Here is a 15,012-nt window from a genome sequence, read left to right on the forward strand (position 1 = left end):
AAGCAATGGGTATTCCCCAAACTTCCAACAATAGGGAAGTAGTGGAAAATTCGATTTAAAAAGTAGATTAGACATGGCAGACCAAGGAGAGCCTTCAAGGCTGGTATAAGGAATTTAGTCATAGCCTAAAGGAATCAGTTATTATAATTCTGTGCGAGTGCACTAACACACACACACACACACACACACACACACACACTCACATATACGTACAGTGGTTAGCAACAGAGAAAATCACTGTGGTATTTGTTTCCAAATTAATCTGTAGAAGTTTAATGTCATCAAATCCCCATTTTCCACAAATATATTTGCCAAGAAACTTAGTCATTTTTAAAAGCTAAACTAATATTTTATCCATATGTCTTTGAATCGTTTATTGTCTGCCCAGCCAGTTGCTTTCTTCAATAATTATTTGATTGCCAAAGAATATTTCAGCCTATTTGGGAGACTTTAATAAAGCTTTCTCCTACAGCCCCATTCTTGATATTAAAAGACACTCGTAAGTAAATATGAGTAACATTACTCATAAGTAAATATGGTCTGATAAATACGTCATTGTTTGGAAACAAATGTTTGTATCCTTCTTCCCAAATAATCTACCAAATATAGTCTTTCAATTAGTCTCATAGTTACTAGGTGGTTTTTTTTCTCATTCAGATTTATGTGTCTATATGAGTGCTAATTTGAAAATAATTTTGGTTTTAAGTTTTAATCCAAAGCTGAAAATTGTTTACTGCTTCCTTATATCTCTTACTGTCAACTATCAGCAAATGGGCAAAAAAACTCTTTTCCGTAGGAGTAATTTTTCCAGTATATTCTTTTTTATTATCAAAGGACTTTGCATGAAAACAGGAAGATAAGGTTTTCTCCTTAACTGAGCAAAACAGGTGTCGCAATCTCTGTAAAATACTCTTCTATGCCTCTGACCCTGGTAAGATAAAAGAAATGATAGTATGCCTTTGGTCTTCCTGCTCCAGGAAGGAAAGTTGCTGTAGGAAAAGAATTGATTTTTTTCCACTTCTGTGGTTTGAGAACAAGTTATAACTCCAGCTTTTCCAAGTGCAAGGAAAATAATGCACAATTATTAGATTGCTATTTGTGAGACACAAATGCACGGATTTAGCAGGAAAACAACTCACCAGAAAAATGAAACACTTTTTTTTTAAGAGAATGCTATATTTTACTGCTGCTTCTCCTTCTCTTGGCTTCTGGAATGTAACCTCCATCTGACCTACCTCCATTCTAATCATTTTGGCTCTCTTAGTACTTCCTTAAAGTTATCCTCTCTTTTCTCTAAAATGAATACAGAGGCATTTTAAAATCTGCATTTTGAAAGTTTATGTATCTGTTTATACACAACCTTGTTCCAGAAGGGGTTTAAGGTGGCTTGAAAGAATCCGTAAATTACAATAAGCACTTAGAAGAACCAGGAATGAAGCGTATGCAAAATGCGTATACAATCTTACTCGTTTACTCTGGGTGGACCACAAACTTGGCTCTAAGCTTTTTAGCAGGCAGTCAAATAAGGAAACTTAATTAGTTACATCATTTACAGTGCCCATAAAACAAAAACAAACCAATGACCTAAGCGAAGCACCGTTATTCCTAATATTAAGACCAGAAAGAAATTGCTTTTGAGAGGCTTCATAAAGAGGTCAGTGTATGATGTTAATAAAGTGTTCTCAGTAGCAACCTAACGGGAGACACAAAGGTGAATTTCACTGGGCTCTCCCTTCAATACAGGCAGATGGCATCACGCCAATGTGAAAATCAGGAAAAGCAAGTTTATCACGAGTTTGGAGGGTTGAGGGGGGGACACAATGTGATACGGTCAAGCTACTCAGCTCTCTGCTCTGCTCGGAGAAACCAAGGATACATTTTAGAACAACAGAGTTGAATCCAGCACCCAGAATGACTCCAGAGAAGTCATGAAACCCCTAAAATTCTACGCAACCTTTTCTGAACAGGTGTGTTTCTTTTTCTTGACAGAGAAAACATAATTTACCAGATACTCAATGTACCCAGGTGATACGCAAAAGTTAGGAACCATTTCTTTATAAACAATCTAGAGAACTAAACAGACTACAAATCTTTCATGCTGTTAAGATACTTTTATTTTTCTCACAACCTAGCTTTTTTTTCCCCCTCTGCAAAGAGAGGGGAGTTTCCATCTGGTGCCTCGGCTCGGGTGAAGGTTTTACAGGGTGGTTAAAGCGGTGCCTCCTGGTGGAAGAGGAGGCTGGGGCGGAGATCTCACTGGAGGAGGCAAAGGCGTCTGTCCGGGGCTGCCGCGAGGCTCCTAGTCGCGCTGGCAGAAGAGCCTTTCGAAGGGATGCCCTGCTCAGCCAGGGGCCCGGCCTGCGGCCCGGCCAGCTTGCGCAGGTTGGTCAGGTGGTCGCCCATCTTCTTGAGGATCTTCCTCTCCACCTCCAGGAAGTGGCTCTCCAGGAACTCGCAGAGCTGGGCGTCCGCGCTCGCAGAACCCAGGGCATGGAGATCCAGGAAGGCCTGGTTCAGGCTCTTCTCCAGGGCCATGGCAGCCTCCACGGCTTCCACTATGGTGCTCCACTCGTCCGGCGACAGCTTCTGCCCGTCCTGGGCCGGGGCGTGGCTGCCCCACTGCTGCTGCATCTTCCAGAGGAGCTGGGAGCCCTCGCGCTTCTCCTCAGCCAGCTCCCGGAAGAAGCGGCCCACGCCCCCCAGAGCCACCTTGTCGCCTTCGAAGTAATAGCTCAGGGAGAGGTAGGTGGACGAGGCCTGCAAGTTTAGGTTGATCAGGCGGCTGATGGCAGCCTCCGCCTCGGCGGAGGAACTCCGCTTGCTCTGGGCGCTCATGGCTAGTCAGCAGTGAGGAGGACTTCTCCAGAAAGTGTCCGTTAGGCGGGTCCCGGAAGTGGAGGATAAGCCTCAACGATTCTGCCGGAAGTTGCGACTAAAGTGGCGACGCTAGAGGGTGGTGAGCGGCATGAGGAGGGGGAGGGAGAGGGGGAGGCAAGGCGGGGGTGGGAGCACCCCGCTTGTTCCATCCAAAGGCTGGTGAAGCAAGAGAGAGAGCTGGGGGGCTGCTGGGCACACTCTCAGTCTAGCTTTTGGTAAGAGTTTCTTTCTTTCCTAATTATTGGAAGGGAGTCTTCATCATTTTGCCCTATTTCTTACCGTAATTCCAAGATGAGACAAGAATGTCCAAGGTGAGAAAGCCAGAAGTATTGATAGTGAACGTCCTCCAATCTTCAATTGTGACTTAACACCCCGTTGTTTCTTATTTTAGAGCCTGTATGAATAGATTTTTCCTCTGCCCCTGATCCCTTACGGAGAGGGTGACTATTGGTTCCACTTTGCCCAGAGCAGTCTTGTCCTGGTGCAATTATTAATAGTGTCCCCTAAATTAATTAATTAATTTAAAAAATAACACCCCCTTTCACACCCAAAAGGGTCCTTGTTTGGAATATACATTACATAGTCACCTTACTGATTGAGAAGGATAAAATCCACACTATGTAATGTGAAATGGTACAGTTTGCAAGACATTGAACTTGGGCTAATTCCTTTCTATTTTATTAATTAATCAGACCAGTAAGAGTCCCATCATAAATTTTCTACTATTCAGCCTTCATTTTTTCATTTGTTGATGCATTTATTCCTTCTACTAAAAGTTCTCCTAAATACTGTTTATGTGCCAGGTGTTTTCTTAGGTACTGGTGGCTTCCCGTGATTACCCAGATATTCCACCATTAACTGAAACACGTCATGTGAATGGGCACTAAAGATGACAATGTACATTTATAAATCCTACCAAAATAGAAAAAACCCATACAGGATGAGTTAGTCATTCTCAGTTAGAAGATGAGGGCAGAACTAGATGTTCTCATAGGGGTTTTTCCAGCTTCGTGATTCCATGCTTAGCATTTTATTTTCCTAAATACCACTTGCCTGGGGCTGTTTCACAATTAGAATGCTTTCATGTGTTTTCTATCAAACAGGAAGGCATATTCTATTCGGGGTAAACAATATTTGAACCCCAGAGAGGAGAATTTTGCTCTAAACTTTGGATCTAGTTCTAAATAAAGATAAAGACCCACTGTTTTGCAACCACTTTCAAATTTTACTTTCTGTGTTGTTGAAAAATGACACCTTAAAATTTCAAGAAGAGCTGCAGTCTCCCTTCACTGCTTAAGCTAAAATATGAACACATATCCTGTATCTAAATACAGGATATATTGTTCGTTTTTTTTTTTTTTTTCATTAAAGGCTGTTGTCCCAAAGTGTTCTCATATTGCTTTTGAGGTTTGCAAAAACTGTTAGTATTCAGGAATAGCACCTTTTTCAGTCCTGGAGGGAATTAACTGGGTAAAACAGGAGTAGTTCTGCAGCCTTTCTGGCCTTGGTGCTAAGGCCAAAAAGAGGCTGGGAGTGGAAAGGAGGGGGAAAAACAAAAGTCCAAATCCAAGGACAATCCTAGTATTCCCCCAAACAGGAGAGAAATTATACCAGATGCAATACCCTCTAAATAACTGCAAAGAAAATAATAATTTTCTACCTTGTGCATACACCATTAATCATCATATTGACCTTGTAACAAGAAAATGCAAAGCTTAGAGAAAACCTCACCATATAACATACTCTCTGTATTGCAGCATGTCAGGCTCATTTAATATATTTCAATTTCCTATGCATTTACTTATTCTTGGAAAAGAAAACTGTCTGTATAAACTTTCTCAGATGAGATAGTTTTCTGCCTTGTGCAAATGTTGATAAATCTTTCCATGATCACTTTAGAGAGAAGAGAGCCAGTGTGGGACCTGTACTCTGGTGGGTGGTTAAGCACATAGTTGTCTGAATCAGAATAACGTGGGCTCAAATCCCAGCTTTGCCACTTGTTACAAGTGTAACCCTTAGGCAAGGAGCATAACCTCTCTGAGCCTCAGCTTTCTTGCCTGTAAAATGGCAATGTTAATATCTCACAAGCAGACCACAAGGATTCAATGATATATAATACATGAGAAAACACTGCCAAACAAGTAGAAAGCACTCAAAAAAATAGTGCTGGGGCTTCCCTGGTGGCGCAGTGGTTGAGAGTCCGCCTGCCGATGCAGGGGACACGGGTTCGTGCCCCGGTTCGGGAGGATCCCACATGCCGCGGAGGGGCTGGGCCCATGAGCCATGGCCGCTGAGCCTGCGCGTCCGGAGCCTGTGCTCCGCGACGGGAGAGGCCACAACAGTGAGAGGCCCACATACCAAAAAAGAAAAAAAAAATAGTGCTGTATCATCAATCAGTTTTGCAATAAAATTGTAGAGACACTGTCAAACCCTATTAAGTATCAGAAGCATACCCCAATATATTTTTGATCCACGTTTCCTCACTGCAGACCTGTTTTGCTGAATCACTATCTTCTGTGGCAATGTCCTTTCAAGTATGAAAGCACCCAGATACAGCTTTGGGTGTCCAAGATCTAATTCATTTAAAGCATGAGCAAAGCCAGCTTCTCTTACTTCCCTTGGCTAAGTGAGATTCATCAACACCTCCTAAGGTCCTCTGTGGCCCTGTCAGCTGTGGAGGGAGGGGAGCAGTGCATAGGTGGCAGAGGTCTGTTTCTTTTCTCAGTTCTCCAGCTTGAGATCATCACTACAGCAAGAAACATCTAATGAACGCCCACCTTATAGGAGAGGATAAGATTACAGAACGTCTCATGTGAATGGTAGAATTCACCTCCTCTCCCACTCAAATGTAGACTTTGGAATGCTTCTGTCTTGGGTCAGATTCCCCAGAAGCAGACCTTGAGATGAGGATTCCTATGCAAGTGATTTTTTGGGAAAGTGCTCCCAGAGAGACCAAAAGAGAGTGGTGAAAGCAGGACAGAGAAAGAAAGGAAGTCAAGAAGCAAGGTTGCAATTTTAGGAAGTCTCAGCTTCACAATCATCCCAGGGTGTAGCTTTGGAGTGTAAATTACACCTAAAGTTTACTTCAACACGAGGCAAGGGAACTGGACTTTTATATTCCTGTCCATTAGCTATGGGCGGCTCTGGGTGGATATAGATTCCCAGGGTCTGTGTACAGGTTAGGCAACTCAAGTAGCCCAAAGGAAAGCTGAAAAAGGTCACAGATGCTGGTCATTAAGAGAAAAGCACGCTAAAGCTTGGTGCGGAGCACATCCAATAGGATTTGGGCAGGGCACATACAGTCTCCACCATCAGCTTGCTTCCCTACTTGACCTTGGAAGGTACTGGAGTACAGTGGAAATGAGAAACCCCAATTAGTACCTTTAACCAGGAATCCAGTGGATAAAATGAAGACTTTATCATAGTTTTTAACCTATATTTATACCTCTTTGCTACTTCTGTTTACAGGGAATACAGGGGTTTGGGAACCTATATCTGCAATCTCCTTTTACCAGATCTGAAAATCTGTAACTCTCTTCAGGGGTCTCATTTGCACATATACCAGGCCAAATCAGACCCAAAGCTCCAACTATGAAAGCATTTGCATCTTTTTTTTTCTTTTTTGTTTTTTCTTTTATTTATTTTTGGCTGCGTTGGGTCTTCATTGCTGTGTAAAGGCTTTCTCTCGTTGCAGGGAGTGGGGGCTACTCTTCATTGCAGTGCACGGGCTTCTCATTGCGGTGGCTTCCCTTGTGGAGCACAGGCTCTACGCACATGGGCTTCGGTAGTTGTGGCACGTGGGCTCAGTAGTTGTGGCTCGTGGGCTCTAGAGAGCAGGCTCAGTAGTTGTGGCGCATGAGCTTAGTTGCTCCGCGGCATGTGGGATCTTCCCGGACCAGGGCTTGAACCCGTGTCCCCTGCATTGGCAGGCGTATTCTTAACCACTGCGCCAGCAGGGAGGCCCCAGCATTTGCGTCTTTATCGAACCCTCTACTCTCATTGACATCATTCTCCATGTTGGAACCGCACATTGCTTGTTTTAATAGCTGCATAAAAGTACTTAAAAGTCAAAACATTCCTAGCAACCCAGACACTGCCAGGCTGTGAAATGGCTGCTTAAGGACCTGTCATCCAAACTGAACTCACCTGAAAACTGATGGTACACAAACAGCGAAATTGTCTCCGTGTGCTTGTCATTTTTCTAAAAGGAACTGTGAAGGGCTACAACTTAGTTCTGAGCTGTTCATCTACTTTGGACAGGGGACACCCGGCACCAGGCACAGTTATGAAACAAAGATTTAGTTCATCATTTTCCTCTTCCGAAACACACACACACACACGCATGCACACACGCACCCACGCACGCACGCACACACACGCTCGCACTTGCACACACACACACCCTCTTCATCCCACCTGTACTGTCCACTAAGCTCCAGGGCTCACCAAGAAGCCTGTCCAACAGCGCAGCCCAACAGCTCTGCCTTGCACAGCCTCCCCTCCTTGTGCTTCCTGTGGGCGCCTCAGACAAGCAGCGGTTCCCAACTGGACCTGAGTTGGTCCCCCAGATGACATTTGGCAATGTCTGGTGACATTTTTGGTTGTCATAGCTAGGGGGAGGACACTACCGGCATTTAGTGGGTGATGGCCAAGGATGCCGCTGAACACGCCACAGTGCACAGGAAGTGCCGCTCTTCTCCGCAACAAAGAATTTTCTAGCCCAAAATGTCAACAGTGCTGAGGCTGAGAAACCCCGTGCTAATGGGTAAAATAACATTGGTATCTTCGTTTGGGTTCCCTCAAAAGCAGGCCCTGAGATAAGGATTTGAGTACAACTAGTTCATTTGAGACGATTCCCGAAAGCACCAGTAAGCGAGAGGGGAAATGAGACAAGAAGGGGAAGCAAATCAATCAAGATGGCCGCTGAGCCTGCGCGTCCGGAGCCTGTTGCTCCGCAACGGGAGAGGCCACAGCAGTGAGAGGCCCGCGTACCAGAAAAAAAAAAAAAAAAAAGAAGAGTGTGTTAAAGAGCACGTCACTCCTATGGGCAACTAGGACTCAATCCTACTGGGGAACTCTGGGAGACTCTATGAGGCATAGCTTGGAGTTATCTCAGACAAGGACAAGGAAACCAGAATATTTCTCTTCCAAATCCCATCTGTTATTAGCTGAAGACTACTCCCAAGGATGTTAACTTTCTGGCACTTCTGGCCTACCCTTAAAGAACCAAAAGAAAGCCCCCTCAGGTAGAGAGTTTTGGGTGCTTGTTGCATGGGTATGGATGGAAATGGTGAGTGCTGAGCAGAAATGGGTAGGGTACCAATCGTGTGTGCTGGAGTTGGTCCTCCAAGCAAACATTCGTGGGACTATATCTTCAGGTACTTTCTCTGAGGATGATACCTTAGCCACAAAAAGTAATTCTAATCATGACCATAGTAGATGTCCTAGAAGACAAGCAACAGTGACACGTTTTAGTTAGAGTGACCTTGTTAGAACACGCAACTGGAAAGATTCTTAGAAACCACGTGCTCCAGGTCTGTACCAATGCATGAATCGCTTCTTAAGAATGGCTCTGACAAATGATCATCTAGTTTTTGCCTAAATCCACCCAGGTTACCAGGAGCACATTAGCTCATGAGGGATACCCATTCCACTTTCAGAGAGTGTGATGTGGGAAAATAGAGCCCACTTCTTGGAGCCAAGCAGATATGAGTTTGAACCTGACTCACTTTGCAACTTTAGGCAAATATCTTAACCTTTCTGAGTCTTACTCTCTTTAGCTATAAAATACCAGAAGTAGTATTATCTACCTCTTAAGATTACTGTGAAGATTAAATAAGCTAATACAAGGAATTCACCACAACTTCTGACAGATAGTAGGTGCTAAATTAATATCAACTGCCTTCACTCCTTTTTCTTTTCCATCCTCTCAAATCTCGTGTGTCAGCTCCCTGCCTCACAATAAGTTTGGTCCTCCCATTCTGATTCCAACTTCCAGAAGAATATAAAATAAGTGCAGCCCTCCTTCCCACGGATCTAAGACTTCCCTTCTCCACCAAAACAGGCCTGGCTGGCTTCCTTCACCACTCCTCTCCCACAGGCCTGGCTCTGTGGGCCTCTATTCTCTAGTCACTCTCCAGAAGGGAGTCGAGTTCCCCCACGGAGACAGCTTCAACCACATCCTTACCTGGGACAAAATACAGTTGGAGATTACATCCTTTTAATTTTGATGCATGTAGATCAAAATGGGCTCTGTATGGAATACTGTTCTCTTTTAACATAAAGAAAAAAATCTGTGCAGTCAGGAAAGGAAGGCACAAAATGAATTTTTCTTTCCTTACCATGCTCCATTTTAACTCTTGCAAACTGGTTTCTTCCGACCTGCACTTGCCCCTTAGCCCTCCATGATGAAAAGTGCTTTCTGTTACTTTTTAAAGGGAAAAAATGTGATGCTTCTTAGAAAGAAACAAGATTCACGTTCTGAATAGAGGTGGCCTCACATTTTAGAAGGGCTGGCAAGTCAGCCCTTGGTGGTTGCCAAGAGGTGGGTTGGACAGACACAGCTTGAGCTGGAAGGAACATCCAGCCTTGAAATCTGAAGTGGCAACTTTTGCAATGCCACTCTCCCTTTCCCTGCTTGACGTCCCTGAATGTTCCTTCTGGTCATGCTGACATCTGGCTGGAGAAGAGAATCACCCAGCAAGAGATTGTGCTTTTCATTATCTATAACATGATCCCATTTGTGTGTGTGTGTGTGTGTGTGTGTGTGTGTGTGTGTGTGTATGTGAAGACATAAAGACATATCCCCAAATGTTAACAGTGGTTCTGTATCTGTCTGTGACCAACTTGTTACTTTCTACTTTTCTATATTATCTGAATTATTTTGGCAATGGGCATGTATTTAAAATTGCTGCTGACATGAAAAGATGCTCAACATCACTAATTATTAGAGAAATGCAAATCAAAACTACAATGAGGTATCACCTCACACCAGTCAGAATGGCCATCATTTAAAAGTCTACAAATTACAAATGCTGGAGAGGGTGTGGAGAAAAGGGAACCTTCCTACACTGTTGGTGGGAATGTAAAATCGGTGCAACGACTATGGAAAACAGTATGGAGGTTCCTCAAAAAACTAAAAATAGAGTTGCCATATGATCCTGCAATCCCACTCCTGGGCATATATCTGGACAAAACTATAATTCAAAAAGATACATGCACCCCTATGTTCATAGCAGCACTATTTACAATAGCCAAGACATGGAAAAGACCTAAAAGTCCATCAAGAGACAAACGGATAAAGAAGATGTGGTACACACACACACACACACACACACACACACACACACACGCCACGCACACTGGAATATTACTCAGCCATAAAAAGAGTGAAATAATGCCATTTGCAGCAACATGGATGGACCTAGAGATTATCATACTAAGTGAAGTAAGTCAGAAAAAGAAAGACAAATACCATGTGATATCACTTATACATGGAATCTAAAATACAAATCAACATATCTATGAAACAAAAACAGACTCACAGATATAGAGAACAGACTTGTGGTTACCAAGGGGGAGGGGGCGTAGGGAAGGGAAGGATTGGGAGTTTGGAATTAGCAGACGCAAACTATTATATACAGGATGGATAAACAACAAGGTCCTACTGTATAGCACAGGGAACTATATTCAATATCCTGTGATAAACCATAATGGAAAAGAATATGAAAAAGAATGTATATATACGTATAACTGAGTCACTTGGCTGTACAGAAAAAATTAATACAACATTGTAAATCAACCATACTTCAATAAAATTTTTAAAAATTAAAAAGTAAACAAAATTACTTGCGAAAACTCAGGAAAAAAAGGCCTGTTTCTATTTTCAGAGAAATGGGGAAAACTTGTTCCTCCTCTTTCAAGTGGGTCATGTGATCCTGGTCCACAAAGCCATGAACAGGGCTCAGTATTTGTCTCCTGAAGCCTGAGCTGGCTTCCTCCAGCCTTGTGGGTACTGAGGTGCCTTGCATTTGAGAAATTAAGCTCAGGATAATGAGGGAGGTCTCTCTCCATGCCCCCTCTCCTACTCCCTTGGGACTTCACTGGCAGTCCTTTTACCCCCACTAGCCACCAATAACCTGAGGCTCAGTCTGGGGACTGGGAAGAAAGGGGAATCCCTCCTGGGACTGAGGTGACTTGTAGGGCAGGCGTGCTGCCTTATACTTCTTCCTTATTCCCTGCTGGGCTTGGCACTGTGATTGACACAAAGAGTCACAGATTCTCAAGGGTGATGAAAACTCAAACGTCGGCTGATCCCAGTCCCTTATCCCTATTGTCAGTGCTTAGTAATTACTTCGTGAACAGCTTAAATGTGGCTCCTGGTCACTTTAGCTGCTCAAGAGGTTTGAGCCACAGCGTCAGATGCCCCAGTTCACCCAGACACCATCCCCAGCCAGTCCCTTTTGCCAATGTCCAGGAGTTCAAAGACGTGACTCAGCAGTTATGCCTCTATGACTGGAGGCAGAAGAAGAGGCCACTGACCCACGATGGGACCGCAGCACCAACAACAGGTCCCATTTACAGCTTCAGGGGCTGGGGATGACTGCACGCCTGGCATCAGTACCCCTCCCCTCCCACGGTCCCCCTGCCCCCTCCTCGGGGTGCCTGGGTGTGGCTGCAGGCCAAGGCGCAGCACTGTTCCCCAGTTCAAGCTAAGGAAATATCTGGGCCTGATGCTCTATATAAGCACCAGATGGTAATGATTAAAATTAAATTAAATTAATGTTTGACAGTCTGTGAAGGGCATAAATTGCATGGTGTTTGCTTGTCCAATCTGTCATCTTGTTTCCCTTGGCTCAGGTCAACAAACAACAGCCGAAAGCTCCCTCTCTGGATCAAACAGTAGCTTATTTCTCTGCTATGGAAATGGCTGTTCAGTTTACTCAGCTGAAGGCTCCTATGCTGCCCAAATCGTGATTAAGATGCCTTAAAAAGGCAGAGAATTCGATCTTCTTGCCACAATCTCCAGCAGCCATCTCCCCAACACACTATAACAGCAATTACTGGTTAGAATTCAGAAACTGGGCAATCTGAACCTGGCCCAGGAGCAAACCATTGCTAAAATCACAAAGCAATTTCCAGCTCTAATGACAGCCTTCCTCATTCACATGGTTTCTAGAGCATGTGGGCAGTGCTGATGTGTTATCAAGTTGCAAAAGGATCCATGGTATCCCATTTTTAATTCACCCATCTGCCAAGTACTCCCTTCCAGAGAACGTTCAGATTTAGACTTTTGCTCTTTCCCCCCGTGTTCAGAGATCAGTGTTCCAATATTTACATTGTCCTTCTAGCTACTTACATCCAAAGTAACATTTCAACCTTGGTACTTCTGCACAAGAACTTCGATGAAATTTTCACAATGTTTAGCGTATATTTTTGGTGACAAAGATTCATTTCTCCAGGAGTCAGCCAAACAGTAGGACAAGCAGCTGAAGCACGAACAGGGTGATGGAAGCTGGGATGTGCCACCCAGATGGCCCTTAAGGAATGAGACACTTACTCCCCCTGCTGCTGGACATGCTGCTGGAAGGCGGCCTTCAGCTGTCGGCCCGCTTTGGGGGTCACCTCCGCTGAAGACAACGGCTTTGCCCCAGATCTCATCTCCTTCTGAGGGCAGCCCAGCTCTCCCAACTCAGGACAGCTCTGAGGGGCCTGCTCTTCTCACCATTTTCTCTGCCTGGGCTTGCCTTCCAGATTACTGCCTGACTCCTTCCCTGACTCATTTGGGTCTCTGCTCAAATGTCACTTCGTCAGAAAGGCTTACCCTTTCCCCAGAGCCCCACCTCCATAGCTTCCCGTGTCTTATCCTGCTTTCATTTTCTTCATAACTCTTACCACTACCTGACACTATTTAGGTATTTGTCTATCATTTAGTTTATTACCTGTCTCCCCACTAGAATATGAGCTATATGATAGCTGGGACTTTAGCTGTTTTGTTCATTGCTTTATCTCCACTACCTAGAAAAATGCCTAGCACATATATAGAGGTACTCAGTAAATATCTGTGAATAAGTGAATGAATGATTAATTGCCTAATATCTTAGCTACTTCCTAGTACTTAGGCTGCCTTGGTCTCTCTCTCCATATCCTGAGAATCTGAGTCCTGCCAGGGTAGCATAATAGTCAAGAACATGGGCTTGGGAGTTAGGCTGACTTATTCACTTAGTTCACACACAATTACATAGCCCTTGTTAACGCATTTAATGCTCATAACAGCTGTAAGAGATAATTATTATTATTCCCATTTTAAAGATGAAGATACTGAGCAACAGAGAGGTTAAGTAATTTGCCCCAGGCCACATATCTAGTAGGAGCCAGAATTCGAACCTAGGCAATCTGTCTCCAGAATTTCTGCCACTTACCAGCCATGTAATTTTGAGTAAGTTTCTCTCTGAATTGGTTTCTTTGCCCATCAAAATGGAAATGGAGATAATAATGCTTACCACACAGAGTTTTAAGCCGGAAGTGAGATGATGTGTGAAAGTGCTTAGCAGGGTCCCTGGGCCACAGAAGCACTTAATAAAGTAGTTGTTACCATTTTGTCCCAGTGCCTTGCAGGCTAACAGGCTACATGGCCTTCCAAGTATTACTCCCACCTGACTTTTGTTTCATTTTGGATGTCCTATATTGACGGCTTGACCCTGGCTGAAGGCCTTCGATGATATACCCACTCACCATTCTGATGCTCCGTGGGCAGCCTCAGCATGTGTCACCTCCACCCTTGACTCCACTCTACCTTGCCTCACCCCTGTGACGGACCTAGGGCCAGGTCCAGAACCCTTCCCTTCTGCCCTTCCCTGTCAAATCTCAAAAGAAAAATCATTCTTAGAGGCAGAAGCAACAAAATTCAGGCAGCATGACTTGTCTTTGACAACCGGCCTTGCAGTTCTTTGGGGTTGCCATTACCTGGTATAATCACTCAGATAAGCCACAGCCCAGATTTGCCTGGGTGTGGTGGCCACTTTCATGCACTGTCCAGTTCCTCCTTCAAAGAAATCCTTGTTGTCCTAGCTGCTAGGGGTCCTGATGGTGACAACCCTCAGCTCTCAGCCTCTTCAGGGACTGCCTCAGCTGCAGAGAGCCAACTTGACCCAAAGGTGGTTTCCCTGGTACTTTCTGAGGTTGTCCATATCCAATGCTCAAGGCGGAAATATAAACTCCCAGCCATTTTGGCCCAACTGAGGACAACTCTGAAGGACCATTCTAGCTCCCGAGCTCCTTGTGGGTCTGCCGAAGCTATTGTTGGGCCTGCCTCACAGCTCGGCTTCTCCTTCTGCTCATTCCTTCTTCCTTCCCCTCCTTTCCCCAAGAAGGGGATCTCAAGGGTACACCCTAATAAGCATCCTACCCTCTATGCTCTATCTCAGAGTCAGCGTCCCAGAAAGCCCAGCCTACAATACAAGGTCTAGCCCAATTCACCCACGCTCACTGTCACGATCTCTGGATTCCTCCAGAAACTATTAAACCCAAGAGACAAAATGGCCTTCCAGAATTACAGCTCCCCGGACAATTTCCCAACTCATCCCCAATCCGTTTTTACTTTTTCTCAGAGGCACGACTAGTGTAGCTTACCTGCTTACACAAGCACATAAATGAAGTCAGAAAAATGATCTTTCCTGATGCCTATTAATCAATTTCTTGCCTACTATACATTGCCTCAGCTCCGAGCTTCTCTTTCCTCAAGGAAGTCAGACAGATGATCACGGGTTGCCACACAACACTGGTTCTTTACTTTGACCTACTGAGTCCTAGGAGGATTTATCAGCAAACAAGAAGCTAGTCTGACTATACATCAGAAGCAGACAAAGAGTCAGTCATTAAAGGAATATAAACAACTAGGTGCTTCATCCGTTTTCTAAAGCTGATATATTTATAAACATGCCCTTGGGCAAGGGTCAGCCTCAACGATACCTCCTTTGGGAATAACAGATCCCAAACTACTTATTTGTTATGACCATACATGACATTTTGATCTGAGTAATCATTAAAATATCTGTACTTTTAATGGTCCATAAAAATCTTAACGTGCTTCCTTACATGTCAGATTTTCTAAACTACAACTGGATAAACCTTCCA

At 44.2% G+C, this 15,012-nt stretch overlaps 1 protein-coding gene across 1 annotated transcript; it reads right to left on the minus strand.

The window, feature by feature from the left end:
* Positions 1 to 2,253: 2,253 nt before the first annotated feature.
* Positions 2,254 to 2,835, minus strand: LOC309977770 (ferritin light chain-like; the record flags this gene model as incomplete). Its single annotated transcript, XM_082864079.1, has 1 exon — positions 2,254 to 2,835. The coding sequence occupies one exon, from the start codon at positions 2,833 to 2,835 to the stop codon at positions 2,254 to 2,256; it is 582 nt and encodes a 193-aa protein (XP_082720205.1).
* Positions 2,836 to 15,012: the final 12,177 nt, after the last annotated feature.

The sequence above is a fragment of the Leucopleurus acutus genome (genome assembly GCF_964270905.1).
Source record: "Leucopleurus acutus genome assembly, chromosome: X".
NCBI classification, from domain to species: Eukaryota; Metazoa; Chordata; class Mammalia; order Artiodactyla; family Delphinidae; genus Leucopleurus; species Leucopleurus acutus.